At 34.4% G+C, this 16,899-nt stretch overlaps 1 protein-coding gene across 2 annotated transcripts; it reads right to left on the reverse strand.

The window, feature by feature from the left end:
* Nucleotides 1-589: 589 nt before the first annotated feature.
* cog3 (component of oligomeric golgi complex 3) lies at nt 590-16,764 on the reverse strand. Of its 2 annotated transcripts, none has more exons than XM_052565101.1 (23): nt 16,547-16,764; nt 14,951-15,097; nt 13,846-13,907; nt 13,078-13,243; nt 12,271-12,345; nt 12,092-12,184; nt 11,887-12,012; nt 11,725-11,805; nt 11,591-11,634; nt 10,602-10,728; nt 10,247-10,338; nt 9,234-9,373; nt 8,994-9,154; nt 7,658-7,763; nt 7,468-7,574; nt 7,011-7,100; nt 6,801-6,921; nt 5,211-5,299; nt 4,995-5,129; nt 3,796-3,871; nt 3,531-3,658; nt 2,743-2,841; nt 590-1,763 (listed from the first exon to the last, which is right to left on the reverse strand). In XM_052565101.1, exons 1-23 carry the CDS (start codon nt 16,730-16,732, stop codon nt 1,737-1,739), a joined length of 2,478 nt encoding a protein of 825 aa, XP_052421061.1. In that variant the 5' UTR covers nt 16,733-16,764; the 3' UTR covers nt 590-1,736. The 2 variants fall into 2 exon arrangements, with proteins under 2 accessions (XP_052421061.1, XP_052421060.1); XM_052565100.1 differs by having other exon boundaries at nt 11,725-11,808.
* Nucleotides 16,765-16,899: the final 135 nt, after the last annotated feature.

Here is a 16,899-nt window from a genome sequence, read left to right on the forward strand (position 1 = left end):
AAACTTAAACTAGAACCATTAAAAAAAAGCCACAACTGAAATAAAATTAAAAATTATAAATATTAAAATATTTTACAAAAACTCATTTTATATCAGCTATAGTTGTCAATGCAATATTTCTTAACTTGATGTTCTAAAATGACAAACTGAAAAAAGAAAACTAATATAAAAACACTATATAGACATAATTAAAAACAATTACTTTAACTTAAAATAAAAAAGGAAAATATAAAAATGTTAATTTATTACTAAAATAATACTACTCAATTTTTGCTTATTATTTTTTATTTTAGTTTGTAATTATATACGTTTTTAATTTATAATTCTGCTAAAATGATCTTAACAAAATTCTTGAACATTGCGAACTTAATTTTATGAACAATCCACTTTAAATTTGTCAAATTTACCGTAGTCGTTTTGTGTTGGGAATAAATCCTCTCTATAAGATACAGATTATATATTTTTTAATCTGTGTTTTATAACATTTCTTATATCATTATATTTCCAATATATTTACATCTGTAAATATATATTTTCTGGTGCATACACATCAGCACAAAGACGATCACTCAAAACTGAATTCAGACACTTTCACATCTTTAACATAGCATTTTAGTTTGCACTTCAAGCATGTTTTATACAATTATTAGTGAAATCAGCATCAGCTACTGTATTGATATCAAATATGAAAAAGGTTTTAATCAGTGTTTAATGGGCTAAATCTCATTTCCACCTCGTAAAGCTTCACACCTTTCAGTTCTAGGAGAATTTATTTAGAAAAACGACAGGAATGAATCAGTAATAAACCTTCAGCTTTAGTTATGAATCCATCACAATCACTCCAACAGAACCAAACAGAAAAGCACCATATAAAAAAGCCCGAGAAGTGAGGATGCTTTTCATAGATGACTTAAACTCCCAAAATGCAACTGAAGCGCCCAGAACGAAGGAAGAAAATGAGTAAATGCATAAAGGGGAACTACTTCAGCTTGATATGAATAACACACCCTAATATTAATCCAAACCTGCATGGATGTTTAAAAAGATGTTACAATGCCAACATTAGAAGAGTTGCATGAACATTGTTCTTCAAACAATCCTCTTTTGTGTTCATCAGAGAGAGGAAAAAAAAGATAGCATGCAGGTTTTAAAAGTAATTTCCCAAACTTGATTTCCAAACCTGTTTGACTTGCTTTCTTCTGTGGCAGACAAAAGAAGATAAAGGAGTTTTGGCTCCCATTGACTTCCATTGTGTGGCCAAGAATATAATGGAAGTCAATGGGAGCCCGAAGCATCTTGCTTTGTGTTCAGGGTTTGCAAACAGGTAAATAATAACAATTCACATCTCTCTGTGAAATAATCCTTTAAACATAGTAATAAATATGTTCTGCACACAGTTTCCTTCACCAGTACAGTGCTCTCGTGTCCTCTCAAACACACAGCGCCTCCTGGTGGATCATGTGTGTGTGTGTGGATGGTGAACCTCCAGACCAGCAGCCCACACCTTCGCTTTAATTTCCATCTGTACAGACTGATTTGGTATCAATGCTACGCTGAAGAACCCGATCATGCTCCTGCAGCGTGTGTTCAGTGTTCGGAAGGGGTCTCGTTCTGTCTTTAGATAGAGAGACGTGTTGATCTCCAGAAGCTTTGGGAATAATCTTCTCTCAGGGCTCTTTTCCCAACGCTGACGTGGTCCAAGTGTGGAAGAACATCACTGTCCACAGACTCCAGGGCTATTTCACAGACAGCAGCAGATTTATCTAGAAAGAAAGATTTCATTTCCATCATCAAATCATACCTACTCGATCTTTTGATTATAAACAGGAAACATTCTCACAAAGATTCTGAACAAGTTTTCTTCAGTAGCGCTAAAATAATATTTGTTTAAAGTTATCTTGTCTTCCATAACGTTCTATCAACAATAACATCATTTTCTGTAAAAGCTATGAAAATCTTCCCAGAAACATTAATCGAATGTTCGTTCAAAGTCTTAAATAATGTTCTCAAAACGTTACAGTGAAAACATTGTGTACACCATTATCTCTCAAAAGTTAAAAAACATCCTTAAAGTAATGCTGGTTACTGATCTGATCTTTAATAATAATACTAATAATGTTCTCAAAGCGTTAGCACAAAAACATCATTTCAATTGGATTTTTTTAAACTTTAATATTGTTCAGAGCACATTTAAAATGCATATGCAAAATAATAAAACTGAATATTCCCTTAACGTTTAATAATGTTCTCCAAAAGTTACAAGCATTCGTCCAGAACGGTTAATGGAACGACCCGATCTAAAATGATCTGGTTTTTAATAATGTTCTCAAAACATCACTGCTAAAACATGATTCATCTTTCATATTCTCTCAAAGTTATAACTGTTGATGGAATATTTTTATGAAACTTTTCCAAACGTCACTACTTCCCGGCTTCTCGTGGTTCAGGGAACATTCAAATGGAACATTCCCAAAACGTTATCAGATCTTTGATATCTTTCTCCAAACGTCTTCACTCGTCTAGTTAAACGTCAAACGACTCTTCTAGTTGGCACTAGCTAGTTACTAGTAAGTAGACGGCTCTTAACATAAATTCAAAAGTAACATTGGGATCAAATGGAATGTTCTTTTACTGTTTTCTCTCTTGCTCTCACATTTAAAAAAACCGGAATGTTTGGAATGTTACTTTGAAGTCCCATGTTCAGAATCTGAAGGAATGTTGGGACACATTGATGCTAAGCACCTGCTCCATGGAGGGACATGCGATGATCTGCAGGTCCTCGCCGCTGTACTCCTCCTGCAGTAACGCTTGCAGTCTCTGGAACACCTGCTGGACGTTGTTCTGAAACGGCATGTGATTGACTGATATCATTATCCTGCTGGCTAAGCATTGCATTATGGGTAGCTGACCCTTTGCTTAGCTCCGTCCTTAGTTAATGACCAATCCTACCTTAGCAAAGGTTGCCTTTTAACATTCTATAGAACGAATGTTTTGAGCTCTCTCCAAACATTAATCAGTATGTTTGGATGCTTTTAAATGGATTTTCATTCTGAAAACAGTGCTGGTAATGTTAACTAAAAATACCAAACAGATAGATTTTTTTTTATTGATAATAGAAATAAAATTAAATATAGGAGAAAAAATGCGAAACGAAAACAATATATATTTTTCTCTGTCAATGAGATGAATTAATTAAAATAACCAACACAAAACTGGAGAAAAAAAATCTTATTAGGCATAAAAATAAATAAATAAATAAATAAATTATATATATATATATATATATATATATATATATATATATATATATATATACACTAAGATAATTTGAAAAATGTAAAAACTAATTCAAATATTATTAAATACTAATATAATTATTCCATTAAAATAGAAGCAAATAAATGAAGAATAAATCCTAAAATAGTAGAGTACTGATCTGAAAATCTGCAGTGTCCAGCTCGACTGAGTGTCGGTGACTAACACAGACTGAAACAGGTGTAATTAGTTTAAGAAGAGAGACAGACACTCACCCTGACGGGCTTGAACAGGATGAACTCGGTGTCTTTGTTGGCCAGATATAAAGACATGCTCTGTAAGGTGACGGGCAGCTTGTTTTTCAGGATGCGATAGGTGGCCATCACAATGTCATTCACCTTAGCTAACAGTAGAGAAAACACACTCTCACTAACGAGTGTGAACTAACTTCAGAAAACACACCGTCATCATTTCTGCCTCATTATGGTGTAAATGCATGAATACTACGAAGTCTGTCAATAATGTGTGTGTACGGGTTACCCGGCTGAGCCCAGGGCTGCTGAGACAGAGTGTACGTCGGTCCTCCTTCAACAGCCATCGTCTTTAAAGCTGCTACCTGAGATTAGAAAGAGAGGAGAACACATCAAACTGAGCTCATCATCACACAATGTTAAGACAACAACTGAAATACTAAATAAAAACACATTTTAACTTGAAATGTTTCTAATAAAACCATTAAGATAGACACACACCTTCACTAAGCACGCTCAGATTTGCATGTGGAGCAGTGCTGGATAGATGACGGACTTACTGAAGTCCTCAAAGCTCAAAACAACACACTTGGCTAAACATCTCAGTTTGTGCATTTGTTTGAGAATTCATCTTTTGCTCATTATGGCTGTCAAGATTACGTGTGGGTTTTGATTCACCCCCCCCCAAAAAAAAAAAAAAAAAAAAAAAATTATATATATATATATTTGTATGTATTGAACAATGAAAAAAAGCATTAAAAGCACTAAAATAAAGCATTATATTTTAAGAACAAAAACCAATTTCAGCTCAATTGTACACTTAATTCTCATTAGCATTTAAAAAAATTATATATATATTATGGTATTATGTAGTGCATTATGCAAATTTAAGTGAAATATGTATTAATAAAACAATAATTTGTATAATGCATAACAAACACACACACACACACTTGTTATGCATTATACGAATTATAGTAAATTACCGTTACTGATTCCAAATTGTATTGAAAAACTGTTAGTATCATTATTCGTTACATTACACATTTCAGCGAATATAATCAGACTTCTTCTAGATTACTGTGGATGTAATCGCATTGATTTAAACAGAAGAATCTTGTACCATAATGATATGAAAATACAAGGAGACGATACATGAATGAAGTACAATAAACATTAGACTGCGTCAAGCTTTCTCAAGAAACTGCAGTCGGTTCTGAGTTTAATAAAAGAAGCTAACTTAATAAATTAAATCATAAAAATATTAAACTACACCTTCCAATCAAAATACAACACTTAAAGTATGAAATATCATATCGGTTTACCTGCTAGTCACAGGAAAATGTGAATAATACGTAAACATGTAATCCATTACATAAAGTAAATGTAATCGGATTACTAGTCATTTAAAGTAATTCATTTTTGGAGTCGGATGACGTAATGGAGCAGTGTTGCGACCCATAATGCTCTAGGGGAGTGAACTCTGACCTTGGTGAGGAACTCCTCCAGGTTCCCCACGAACATGTGCGTCTGCTGCTGGATGAACTGCTCACAGCTGGACTTCAGGTGCCGGTCCACTTCTTTCTTGGAGTCGATGTAGTGCTCTTTAATCTCCGGCGTGCCCTGAGGAGAAAGCATCAGCTCATGATCAGGAACCAGCGGCGAGGCTCTGTGACGCTCTTCAGGTCATAAAGCTGACCTTACCTCCAGAAGAAACTCCAGGATAGCGTTATGGCTGTTCAGACGGAAGAAGTTGGGCACAGTCTTGGGGTTAAAGATTTTGAAAGCAGCGTCTGAGGACGGAGAAAAACAAATGTTCGTCTTCCCCCTGGTGGAGCTTCACTGCTATTACACACACATTTCATCACTTCACACTCGCTCCCTGGATCCCAGGACACGCTCAATATGAAATTCATCTTTCTTTTCTGTGAATTTCATTCACGTATTTACAAAAGGACATCCTGGACTTTTCAAATTTACCTTCCTTTGCTTGGTTTTTTAAAAACCTGACAATTTTTGTCAAAAAGACTATTTCCATCTGATATTTGGAGCTAGATTACAGGGGGGTACAACACACTAAAGTCCTTTTTGTGTATTTGTACTCTAAGTTTGCAAGCCTGTATTAAAGATATATCCACACCTGTTTAGATTCTAACTTTTCTTTCTGTATTTTAATTTTTAAGCCCCGATATGATTCAGTTCTAAAGATACGTGGACCTCTATGTGGCCCAGGAGGGTCATAATTACCTGTGGTTTGGAGCCAATTTACAGGCTTTGGAAAGGACTTTGGGAAGATGGCAGAATCAGTACTTAATGTTTAATACAGGTATTGGTAATTCTTTTAGCAAAATCTGTTGACTTTAGAAATCTGCATTGCATTACATTCTAATGGTGACCATCTAAAAATGAGAAAAAAGCACTTCTTGTACTCTTTGCATATTTTTCCCCAAAGTTTGCATGCCTGTAACTCAAGAAGCATTAAAGATAGCTTAATATCTTTTTATATGTTGCTTCTTTGTTAAATTTTTGTTGCATTGCATGCCAAAAGTGACCATTCAAAAAAAATGGCAAAATGCAAAGTTTGCATGCTTGTAACTCAAAAAGTATTAAATTAATCTCAATATTCTTGTCTGTTAGTAAATTCAACTGACTTTAGCAATCTTGGTTGCATTATATGTCAATGGTGACTGTTCAGAAAGGTGACTGTTTGTGTTCCCCCAAATGTTTGCATGTTTGTAACTCGAGAAGAATTACATATACTTCAATATCCTTATAGAAACTGTTGGTATCTTCATTTTTAAGCCACAATATGGTTCAGTTTCAAAGATATGGGACTCCCAATGTGGCTCCATGAGTGATATTAAATATTGTCAGTAAGTTTAATGTCACTTTGCATACAGCAGATACTTTTAAAATCACCATTTAATCTCAATTACCACTATTTAGGTTCGCCTTACTTCAGGAAAAAAAGCAAAAGCCAATTTTTATTATTATTGAGTAACAAACAAGTAAATATGACATAAAACAAATCTTCTGTATTATCTTCCATTAAATCTATGCACACATTCATGCACGTTTAGAGGGAGCATGTTTTTTTTGTCAATATTAGTGTATAATATAAAATATTTTTTGTGTATTATCAGTTAAAAGGCTGAAGAACACTCTAAAGACACTAATTTATATGCATGTGTATTTAAAATCTAGAATGCACCAGTCGCAGCTGTCCCACTCGTTCTGTCAGCGCTGTGGACATCTATTAAGACTATTCAAATCCACCCGAAGCGTGGCTGTTACCTCTGGTCTTCTTCAGATCCAGCGAGATCTCTTTGATGGCGAAGTCTGCGTGGAACGGGGCGATCTGCTCGCGCAGGATCAGGAGATGTTTGATCAGGAAGAGCTGCCCATCTAACTGAGTCTGTGAAGAAAGCACAGATGTCCGTTCAACACGGCTCTCGGGAATTAACCCTTACCGACCAACTTTCTGATGATGTATAAACACCTCACCTTGTTCTTCTGAATGATGTCGAAGGCTTTGAGCAGAGACTGGATGCAGGCAGAGAGCGCTTCCTGTGACAGACCCTGAAACACCGCCCTCTACAGGACACACCACATCTGGCTTCGGTCACGCTTGAATGATTTGGTTGTGTTTTATCATTATAATTTCAGCAAATGTGTTTTTTATTTCATGCAATGAAAATGTTTAGTTTGTGATGGCAAAACATGCATGCTGCAATAAGATTTAATATACTAATTAAACCACAAGATCAGATTAAAAATTAAACAATCAAATCTGGTACTAAATTATTGAATATTCTTAATGCATATCAATTATTAAAACAGTGCCGCTGGGAAACTACAGATTGTGGTCTTTTGCATTCATAAAAGGTTAATTATTAAATGCATATAATTGTTAACTAATTGTGTGATGAGTAATTAGGCTGTGGTGGAGTGTGATACTGACGTCGATGCAGCGGTAGAGTTTGGAGAGACACACGAGCGTGCGTTTGACGGTGGGATACCACATGCCATGAAGATCTGCAGGAGAAACTGTGCTGCGTGAGCGCGCCTCTGCAGGACAAACACAGCGTACTGTCAGGATAACAGAGCGAGAGCACACACACACACACACACACACACACACACACACACACCAGAGCTGATCAGCTTCTGATTATCAGACTCCTCCAGCTGCACGTCAGAGAAAGAGCTGCTCGAGCTCAGCTTCATCTGCTCCTCCTTCAGACTCTGAGCGATTCTCTGCAACAGAGAGAGCACGCTTCAACAACACTGAACAACCACTAGACTTACTCGTGCATCAATAACAAAAAGACAACAAAAACATACATTCAAAAATATGAATAATTATAAAAAAATATCTAATAAAATAAAAAAAATATGAATAAATATAAAAATATATCTAATAAAATAAAAAACTATTAATTTAAATATAAAAATGTATGTTTTCACATTAAGTTTAAGTTTAAGTTTCTTTTTCTACATTCAAAAATAAAATGTATTAAAATATGAATACATATAAAAAAATATATCTAATAAAATAAAAAAATATGAATTTAAATATTAAAATGTATTAAAATGATAAAGTAAATAAATTAAAATATTTTTTAAAAATATTGAAAATTAAAATAAAATAAAAATAAAAAACTTTTAAATTATAAAAAGAAAAATATTTAAAAATAAAAAAATACAAACTGAAATAAAAACACATTACAAATAAAAAATACAACTATTGATTTTTTATTATTAAATTAAACAATTATAAAATAAATAAAATAAAAAAGTTACAAATAAATAAATAAATAAATAAATACAATTGAAAAATAAATTTACGGTAGATAAAATTAGGAAAATTAAAATATAATAAATACAACTTAAAAAATAGAAATAAATACATGTTAAAAAAGTAGTAATAAACTAAAAACATTGTATAAAAATAAATTACAAAAATTCTAAATGAATAAATTACAAAAATAAATAATAAATGCAATAATAAAATTTATAATAATAATAATTCAAAGCTGGATGGATCTCCTAATAAAGCAATATTATTTTTGTATAAATGAGACACTATTACAGTTTCCACACTAAGTTTAGTTTAAGTTTCAATGTTCACATACATACATACATATATATACATACATATATATATATATATATATATATATATATATACACATACATACATATATACATACATACATACATACATACATACATACATACATACATACATACATACATACATACATACATACATATATATATATATATATATATATATATATATATATATATATATATAGTTTTTGTGGCTTTAGTACACCTAAGTTAAACCTAAAGACAATGAGAAATGTTTTGTTGGCAGCTAGCTGAAATAAAAGCTGAATAAGCCTGAACTCATGTCTCAGCAGCTCTCCTGGACTGAATCTGGACTGAAGTGTTCAGATGTAACGTGCTCTGCTGGCTAACCTCCATCATCTCTAGTTTCTCGGGGTAGGCCAGGTCTCCGTGCGCAGGCTTGTATCCGCTGATGTCCGTCTGGATGTAGATGTGTGTCCTGTAGACCAGACGCTCCTGAACGTCCTCCAGCATCTGCTTCACCACGGCGTCGAACGCTCCCAGCTGCACCACTGAGACAAACCACACCATCATCTCAGCTGTGTTTACTCCTTCAGAAGCAGAGGCCTGTGGAAGGACAGGCTGTTTTACCGTTGTTCTGGACGTGGTCCTCCAGCATCTCGTTCTTCAGGATGCCGCAGAGCTCCGACAGCGTCTCCAGATGAACCACGTGGATGATCAGAGGCCTCAAGACGTCATACAGAGACACGCAGAGTCTCTCCAGAAGCTCACTGTCACAAAGCACAGCCTCAAGTGATGTTACAATCACACGAACATATTCACAAGACTCAAAAAGACCCAGCTTGAGTCAGTCACAATCTGAGGTTAAATCCAAAAATGGAAAATATAGAAAAAAAAATACAAAATTCCAAAGCCTCCGTTTTCCATGCAACAAAGGTAGATTGTGATTTAACTCTCTATGCTCCAAAAAAAAAAAAAAAACTTTCTTTGTAAATGTAAATAATAATATATTTTTTTTTTATTTTTACATTTAAATAAAAAATAAACAATCTACATATCTACAACTAATTAATTTTTTTTTTTTATAGAAAAATAAAATAATTAAATCATTAATGGTAATTAAAACAAATTAACTGATTAAATAAAAAATAAGATAATAAATAAAAAATAAAGTGAAGATAATATAAAGACAAAGAAATAACAATAAATAAAATATATTAATATTTTAAATAAATAACGGCGGACAAAATAAAAAATAAAACTGCAATTAATTAATTAAAATTACAGAATTAATTATTATTATTATTATTATAATTAATTATTATTAATTAAAAAATACAGAAATAAACAAATAAATATTATTCTGTCTAACAGGTGCTTCATCATATTCATCACTGTTAAGAAAAACAATCATAGAAAATAAATAACAATAAATAAATATAAATATTTTAATTTATTTAAAATAATGAATTTAACAAAATTTAAAATCAAAATATTTAATAAAATCAAATTAAGACAGAAAAAATACAAACATAAATGTTGTGCTTCATCTAATAAAGGCAATAACTGCGTGTCAGAACAAAATGAATGTAAATTATGGGATAGTTCTCATGCTTTAATCTGAAAAGCGTTTCTTTACTCACTCCAGTTTGGACGAGGGTTTGGAGAAGAACTCGTTGTAAAGCTGGTGTTCGTCTTGACACACGTGGACCATAAACGCACAGCCGCTGCGCACCTGAAACAACAGCAACGTCAGTCAGCAGCTGAACGCAGACCTTCAGTCGAAACACACTCCTTCACAAACACACACTTCTGACAAACATCAAGCCAGGGGAGAAGGAAGGTGGAAACTGATCAAACAAACTTGTCCACTTTTTTAAAACCACTGGACAAATGAAAAGAAGGCAGGCATTTATTCGTCTGCTGTAAATAACAGGAGAAGAGCTCATGATGTGATTCGTGCGGCAGGATGTGTGTGTGTGTGTGTGTGTTCCTCACCAGAGCGCAGTGGTCCTTGTTGTTGTGGCTGGTGAGATCGGTGAAGGTGGAGTTTATACTGGGACTGAGCAGAAGCTCCCGCTGCTCCAGATAACACTGATGAATCTCATCCAGCAGCTGCTGATACCTGACACACACACACACACACACACACACACACGCACGCACGCACGCACACACACACACACACACACACATATGATTCCAAGAGCAGTGAAACTAAAACTAAAACCAATTATATATATAAAATAATATATATTTTTCTTTGTTTGTTTGTTTGTTCATATATATATATATATATGTGTGTGTGTGTATATGTGTGTGATAAAATATATATAAATTATATAAATGAAAATAAAATCGCATTAAAAATTAGTTTTATAAATAGAACTTAATAGGTATATATATATATATATATATATATATATATACCTTTAATAAATAAATAAATACAAAAAATGAACTAAAATAAAATATAAATTAATAAAATAAAACATTTAATCACAAAAAATATATAAATTAACAAAATAAAAAAAGGATACAAACTAAAAAATTAATAAAATAAAATAAATAAAAATATAACAAATAAAATACAAATGTTAAATAAACTAATAAATAAAATTCTGTCAAACGTGTTTTATGGAGTAAAAAAAAATTTCTGGTCAAAATAAAACAAATAAATGAAAACTTCTTTCTTTAACCTCTTTAAGTTTATTTACTCACTCCAGTTTCTTGACAATAGAGTTATTATATTAAACTAATTTAAACCAATATGCAATTTCCTATAATAAAGTATCAATCCATCAAAAAAAAAAAAAAAATAATAATAATAATAATAATAATATTATTATTTAAAAATACTTTGTTTTAGCTAATTGCCAAGGCAACATTTGTGATTTAAATTTTTTTGTTGTGTGATAAAAAAAAAAAAACTTTTGGAATTTGGAATGCATGTGCATAGAAAAAAATATACATTCTCCATCACTCACTCTGGGATTTTGTTGGACCTCTGCTCAACTTGTTCAATGAGCCTCTGAAACAAAATCAAAATCAAATCACATATTAAATACAAATGGATTTATAAAAGAGCCGAGTCAAGCGAGTGTCTGCACACAAGTGTTACCCGGACTTTGGGAGCCGCTGCTCTGAACTTCACATAGTAGAGCGTGAAGGCGTTGTCTGCGTTCGGAGCGCCCAGCGGGTCCTGCTGGAATAAACACACAGGACATCACACAACCATCTGTGATCCTGTCATCAGCCAGGCTTGAGCTCTTACTGAACGCACCCTCTTAGTGAGCTGAGCCGTCAGGTTCTGCAGCGTGCTGACCGTGTGGCTCTTGATGAGGAGCATGGCTCGGGACAGACACTGCTTGAACTTGCTCAGATAGACCGGGTAGTCCTTAAAGCTCGGCTGAAAGAAAGAAATATGAGGAGAATGCATGTGTGAAAGATGGAGAGCTTCTGCCTGAACACAAGAGGAGGACACTTACATGAGAGGAGACGTATTCGATGCATTCGTCTAGTTTAGAAAGCATCGGGATGAATCCCTCGCTGTTCACCGACAACGTCACGGAGTTCAGTTTCTACAGGAGAGACGAGTTAACCCATGAATTAACACACAGGATTAATGCATCATCAATGCATCGGGGAAACTGCAGCAGAGCATCACCGTGTTTATGTTCTCCAGTTCATTGAAATATGAGAGTTTCTCTTGGATGCTCTCGGCCAGATCCACCAGCTCTGACTGTCCACAGACGAGAGAGAGAGAGAGAGAGAGAGAGAGAGAGAGATAGAGAGAGAGAGAGAGGAGACAAACAGACAGATTTTAACAAGATCAACACTCCTTAATTACATACACTTAGATTATCATTATGAGAAAAAAAAAAAGTTTCAAATATTTGTTTTTTATGTTTAAAAAAAAACAAAGAGACACATCTTGCTAACTTAGGATGTATTTATTTAATCAATTATACTGTAAAAATTGTGAAATATTATTATAATCTAAAAGAGCTGTTTTCTGTGTGAATCTGTGTTAAAGTGTAATTTATTTCTGTGATGCACCGGTGTATTTTCAGCATCATTCCTCCAGTCTTCAGTGTCACATGATTTATTTCTCAGGATTCACAGATGAACAGAAAGATTAAAAGAACAGCATTTATTTGTAACATTATAAATGTCTCTTTCGACCAAACTGAATACTTTCCCCAAACCTTTGAATGTTAGTGAATCGTGGTTTCCATACAAATATACGTCAGCATTGATAATAATCAGAAATGTTTCTTGAGCAGTAAATCATCATATTTTCATGATTTCTGAAGATCATGTGACTCTGAAGACTGGAGGAATGATGCTGAAAATACAGCGGAGCATCACAGAAATAAATTACACTTTAACAGATATTCACTTATAAAACAGCTCTTTTACATTGTAATAATATTTCACAATTTACTGTAAATATTAAGAGGGAGCATCAGACCTGCTCCTTCAGCAGTTGTTCGCAGGCCTCGTGGAGCGTTCCTGTTTTGGTGGACACAAAGAGGTACTGCTTCTGCAGAGAGTCCAGATGCTCCAGCGCGGTGTTCACGTCCTTCAGGATGGAGTCACACTGCTCCCGACAGCCGCTCAGAGCATCCCGCGTCGTCCTGAGGAGCACAGACCAATTACTCTGATCAGACATCTGCTTTCGGGGCAATACTATAGTGCCTTTGTTGAAAACACCCATTCATTTCTGCTGATACATTTAAAAGCACACAATCATAATAAACTCACAACGATGGATGCACAATGAGAAATACTCATGTATTATATTATAATGCATGAGCCTGGAGCACAAAAGCAGTCATAACTAGCATCGTAGCAATAGCCAACAATACACTGTGTGGGTTAAAATTATTGATTTTTCTTTTATGGCAAAAATCTTTTGGATATTAAGTAAAGATCATGTTCCGTGAAGATATTTTGTAAGTTTCTTACTGTAAATATATCAAAACTTAATTTTTGATTAGTAATATGCATTGCTAAGAATTCATTTGAACAACTTTAAAGATGATTTTCTCAGTATTTAGATTTTTTTTTGCACCCTCAGATTCCAGATTTTCAAATAGTTGTGTCACAAACAAATATCGTCTGATCCTAATAAACCACACATCAGTGAAAGCTCATTTATTCAGCCTTCAGGTGATGCATAACTCTCACACATTTCTAAAAACGGAGCCCAGGGTCAGAACCGGACATGAACACACACCTGTACTTTGAAGCTTCATCCTGATCCATCTGAACCTGCAGCTTCGAGAACCAGGAGAAAAACTGACAGAGAGATGATGTCATCAGTCATGTGATGATGATGATGATGATGTCATTCAGCTTGTGCACAACAGATGTAAAAAACAAACAAACTACAGAGTCTGTGAAGACTGTCATTCATTAAAAGTGTGTAATACTTCATCACTTTACTTCCCTACAATGTGTGGGTTTATTTTAATACTAGATAATAAACTCCTTGATCGATGACAGCCACACTGATATTAAACAATCGCATCATATACAAGGCTATAATAACAGCTATTTTTCAATTTTTAGTAAAATGTCAAAACTTTTAGCAGTAATGAATCACAAAAAAATACATAAAATACATTTATCTTAAGTTTTTTTTCCCCCATGGTTTTACTTTTAGCTTTGGAATTACATTAATAATACCGTGCATGTTTACTTTTTATATTTACACAAACCAAGTCAATGTACAAATTGACAAAGCTACAGAAAAGCAATATAAGTTTTTCAGGAGGAGTGCTTGTTCATTTTTACATCAAAATATGGCATGCATTTGCCTCAAACAACGGTATAAAGCTATTCAAAACATCAGTCAATGTAAATCATGATAACTGTAATTAATCATCGCAATTACAGTTTCACGGGACATTTATGATATTTGTCATTAACCATATATATGCAATGAAGAATCATTCATAAAACGTTTAATAGCATGCATTTAATATTTCATTTGTTTGCAGACTTTAGGGGTTCGATTTAACCTGGATCCCCCATAATTAAAATGTCTTAACTTTTAGCATTTGATTAAGTAAAAGTCTGTACTGTCTATATTATACTGAATATTATATATACATATATATACACTGCAGAAATAGTAAGAACAGTGTGTTAGTAAGCTACTATTAGAGCTGCTTTAATTAATCTCATATTTGTACAATGCTCTATAAGATTAATGCAATTGGTCAGGGCAGACTAGACAGAGTATGCAATGCCATTTACCTAAAACAGAATGCCTTTGGAACTTGTGATGAAAGGATAATAGGTGTGTGTGTGTGTGTGTGTGTGTGTGTGTGTCTGACCTGCTGGGCCGTCTGGATGCGCTCGTTCTCCAGCTCCAGCATCTGAAAGCCGTGCAGGAGCACCTCCTCGGTGGACTCGGGAAGAGTCGCTGTGAACGAGGAGCGCAGGGAGCGGGACGCCAGGCTGCAGATGTCCTCGATGGGCAGCTGAGGACACATTCAGAGCAGCATCACCATCTCATGCTCATGATTAAGAGTGAGAAACTCCAGAATGATCCCTAAACTCAGTTTGTGAGAAAGTGCAAATGTCTGAAATGCTTCTGAATGATGATTAAACAACAATGCATGGCAGCAGGAGTGTCACTCAAGAGCTCCCTGGCTCTAATTTTTGATTTTACTTATATATATATAATATATATATATATATATATATATTTTTTTTTTTTTTTTTTTATATATATATATTTATGGCACTTGGAAAGCTACAGAGTAAACGAGATGCATCTCTAGTTTCAACATTATTTGTTCCTTAAAATAAAGCAGCATCATATTTATGCCAACTGATCCACTTTTGGCTTTTGGACCACTGAAAACATGTCCACTTTAACTCCTGGAGCCATACTGTGATTCCAGTATCTCTGGAACCAAAGCATATAGGGCCTGGAAAATACAGATGCCCAAAGGAAAGTCTGTTATGACCCAATCTCTAAAAGGACATTAAGATATCTTGATTACTTCTTGAGTGACGGTCATGCAAACTTTGAAGAAGTAAACTTGAAAAGTGCTCTTTCCCTATATTTGAATGGTCACCATTGGCACACAATGCAACTAAGATTACTAAAGTCAACAGATTTTACTAATAGAGCTATTAATCTCTGTGTAAAAATAACATTATGATGCTGACATCTTTCTGAAGTCATTTTAACCCCTGTGATTAGGCTCTGAATCTCAAGTGAAGATTGCCATTTTGACCCTCCCTTTACAAAACTGTGGAATACTTCGTGAATATTCTTCCATTACATTTAATTTTTCTTTTGTAACTATACATGTCTGTCTTTCTTCAGAAAAAAATATTGGGCAAAATTAAAAATTTGACCTTGGGAAGTTTTTGAAATTTGGCTGATTTGACACAAAATTAACCAGGTGTCATTTATTTTAAAGCATGCCTTCCAAACAAAATATTTGACAAAACGAAGTTTCATTCAGAGACTTTCAATTTTTTAGATGCCGCTGATCCCCAAATATGATCATCCTTGTGTGCAAGGAAAACAAACAATTTTATATATTTAGCAATATTTTCATGTGCATGGAAACAATTTATATTTTGAAAAGAAAATTGTGTAAAACCAATTCTATTCAGTACAGCACTTTATTGATTTATTATTACATTTTTAAAGCCACTCTGTATGGGTTCATTATTAATTCTTCTCAGAAGTGAAACGCAAGTTTTGTTTAGCTAGCCTGACTCATTTGCATACGGGGTGGATTAGATACGTGGCACACTTCCACACACCTAACCAGCCCGACGAGGGTCATACAGACCTAGTGCACACTACCGAGCAGGAGTGTGACTCTACAGCGAGTGTGTAGAGATGAATAGACGAGAGGAGTGTGTTTGTGCTGTTAGCTACACTAGCTAACGTTACACTCACTCACCTCGGCTGGGAGAAGCGTGACTTCCGCCGCAGCGCGGAGCTCGAGCACCGAGTCCGTCTGCTTCTCCGTTAACGGAGCCATCGGATCTACGCGCTGGTCCCAGTGTGACAGCTTCTCCCGAGTGTCCTTTTCAGTGAGCTCCAGGAGACACTGCTCTGTGGACGACGCCATCGTGGACAACAACATGCGACGTCACCTACACGGAGCTTCTTCCGGGTTGGGCGGGGTCAGGAAGCAGGCAACCAATCAATGAAGAGCGCGTTCACTTCCGCGACACAGAAAATATAAAAATAATAAAAATAAAAAACCCAGACTGCATAAAATTTTATACATACGCAACTAAAATAAAAAGA

The sequence above is a fragment of the Carassius gibelio genome, chromosome B9, assembly GCF_023724105.1.
Source record: "Carassius gibelio isolate Cgi1373 ecotype wild population from Czech Republic chromosome B9, carGib1.2-hapl.c, whole genome shotgun sequence".
Taxonomy (NCBI): domain Eukaryota; kingdom Metazoa; phylum Chordata; class Actinopteri; order Cypriniformes; family Cyprinidae; genus Carassius; species Carassius gibelio.

Excerpts from the sequence above, each read along its gene's own strand:
- cog3 (XM_052565100.1), bottom strand. The coding sequence starts at position 16,732 with ATGTTGTTGTCCACGATGGCGTCGTCCACAGAGCAGTGTCTCCTGGAG. Across the intron at positions 13,908-14,950 it reads GCATCCAGACGGCCCAGCAG|TTTTTCTCCTGGTTCTCGAA; the intron begins GTCAGACACACA and ends TCTCTCTGTCAG. Across the intron at positions 9,155-9,233 it reads GGACCACGTCCAGAACAACG|TGGTGCAGCTGGGAGCGTTC; the intron begins GTAAAACAGCCT and ends GGTTTGTCTCAG.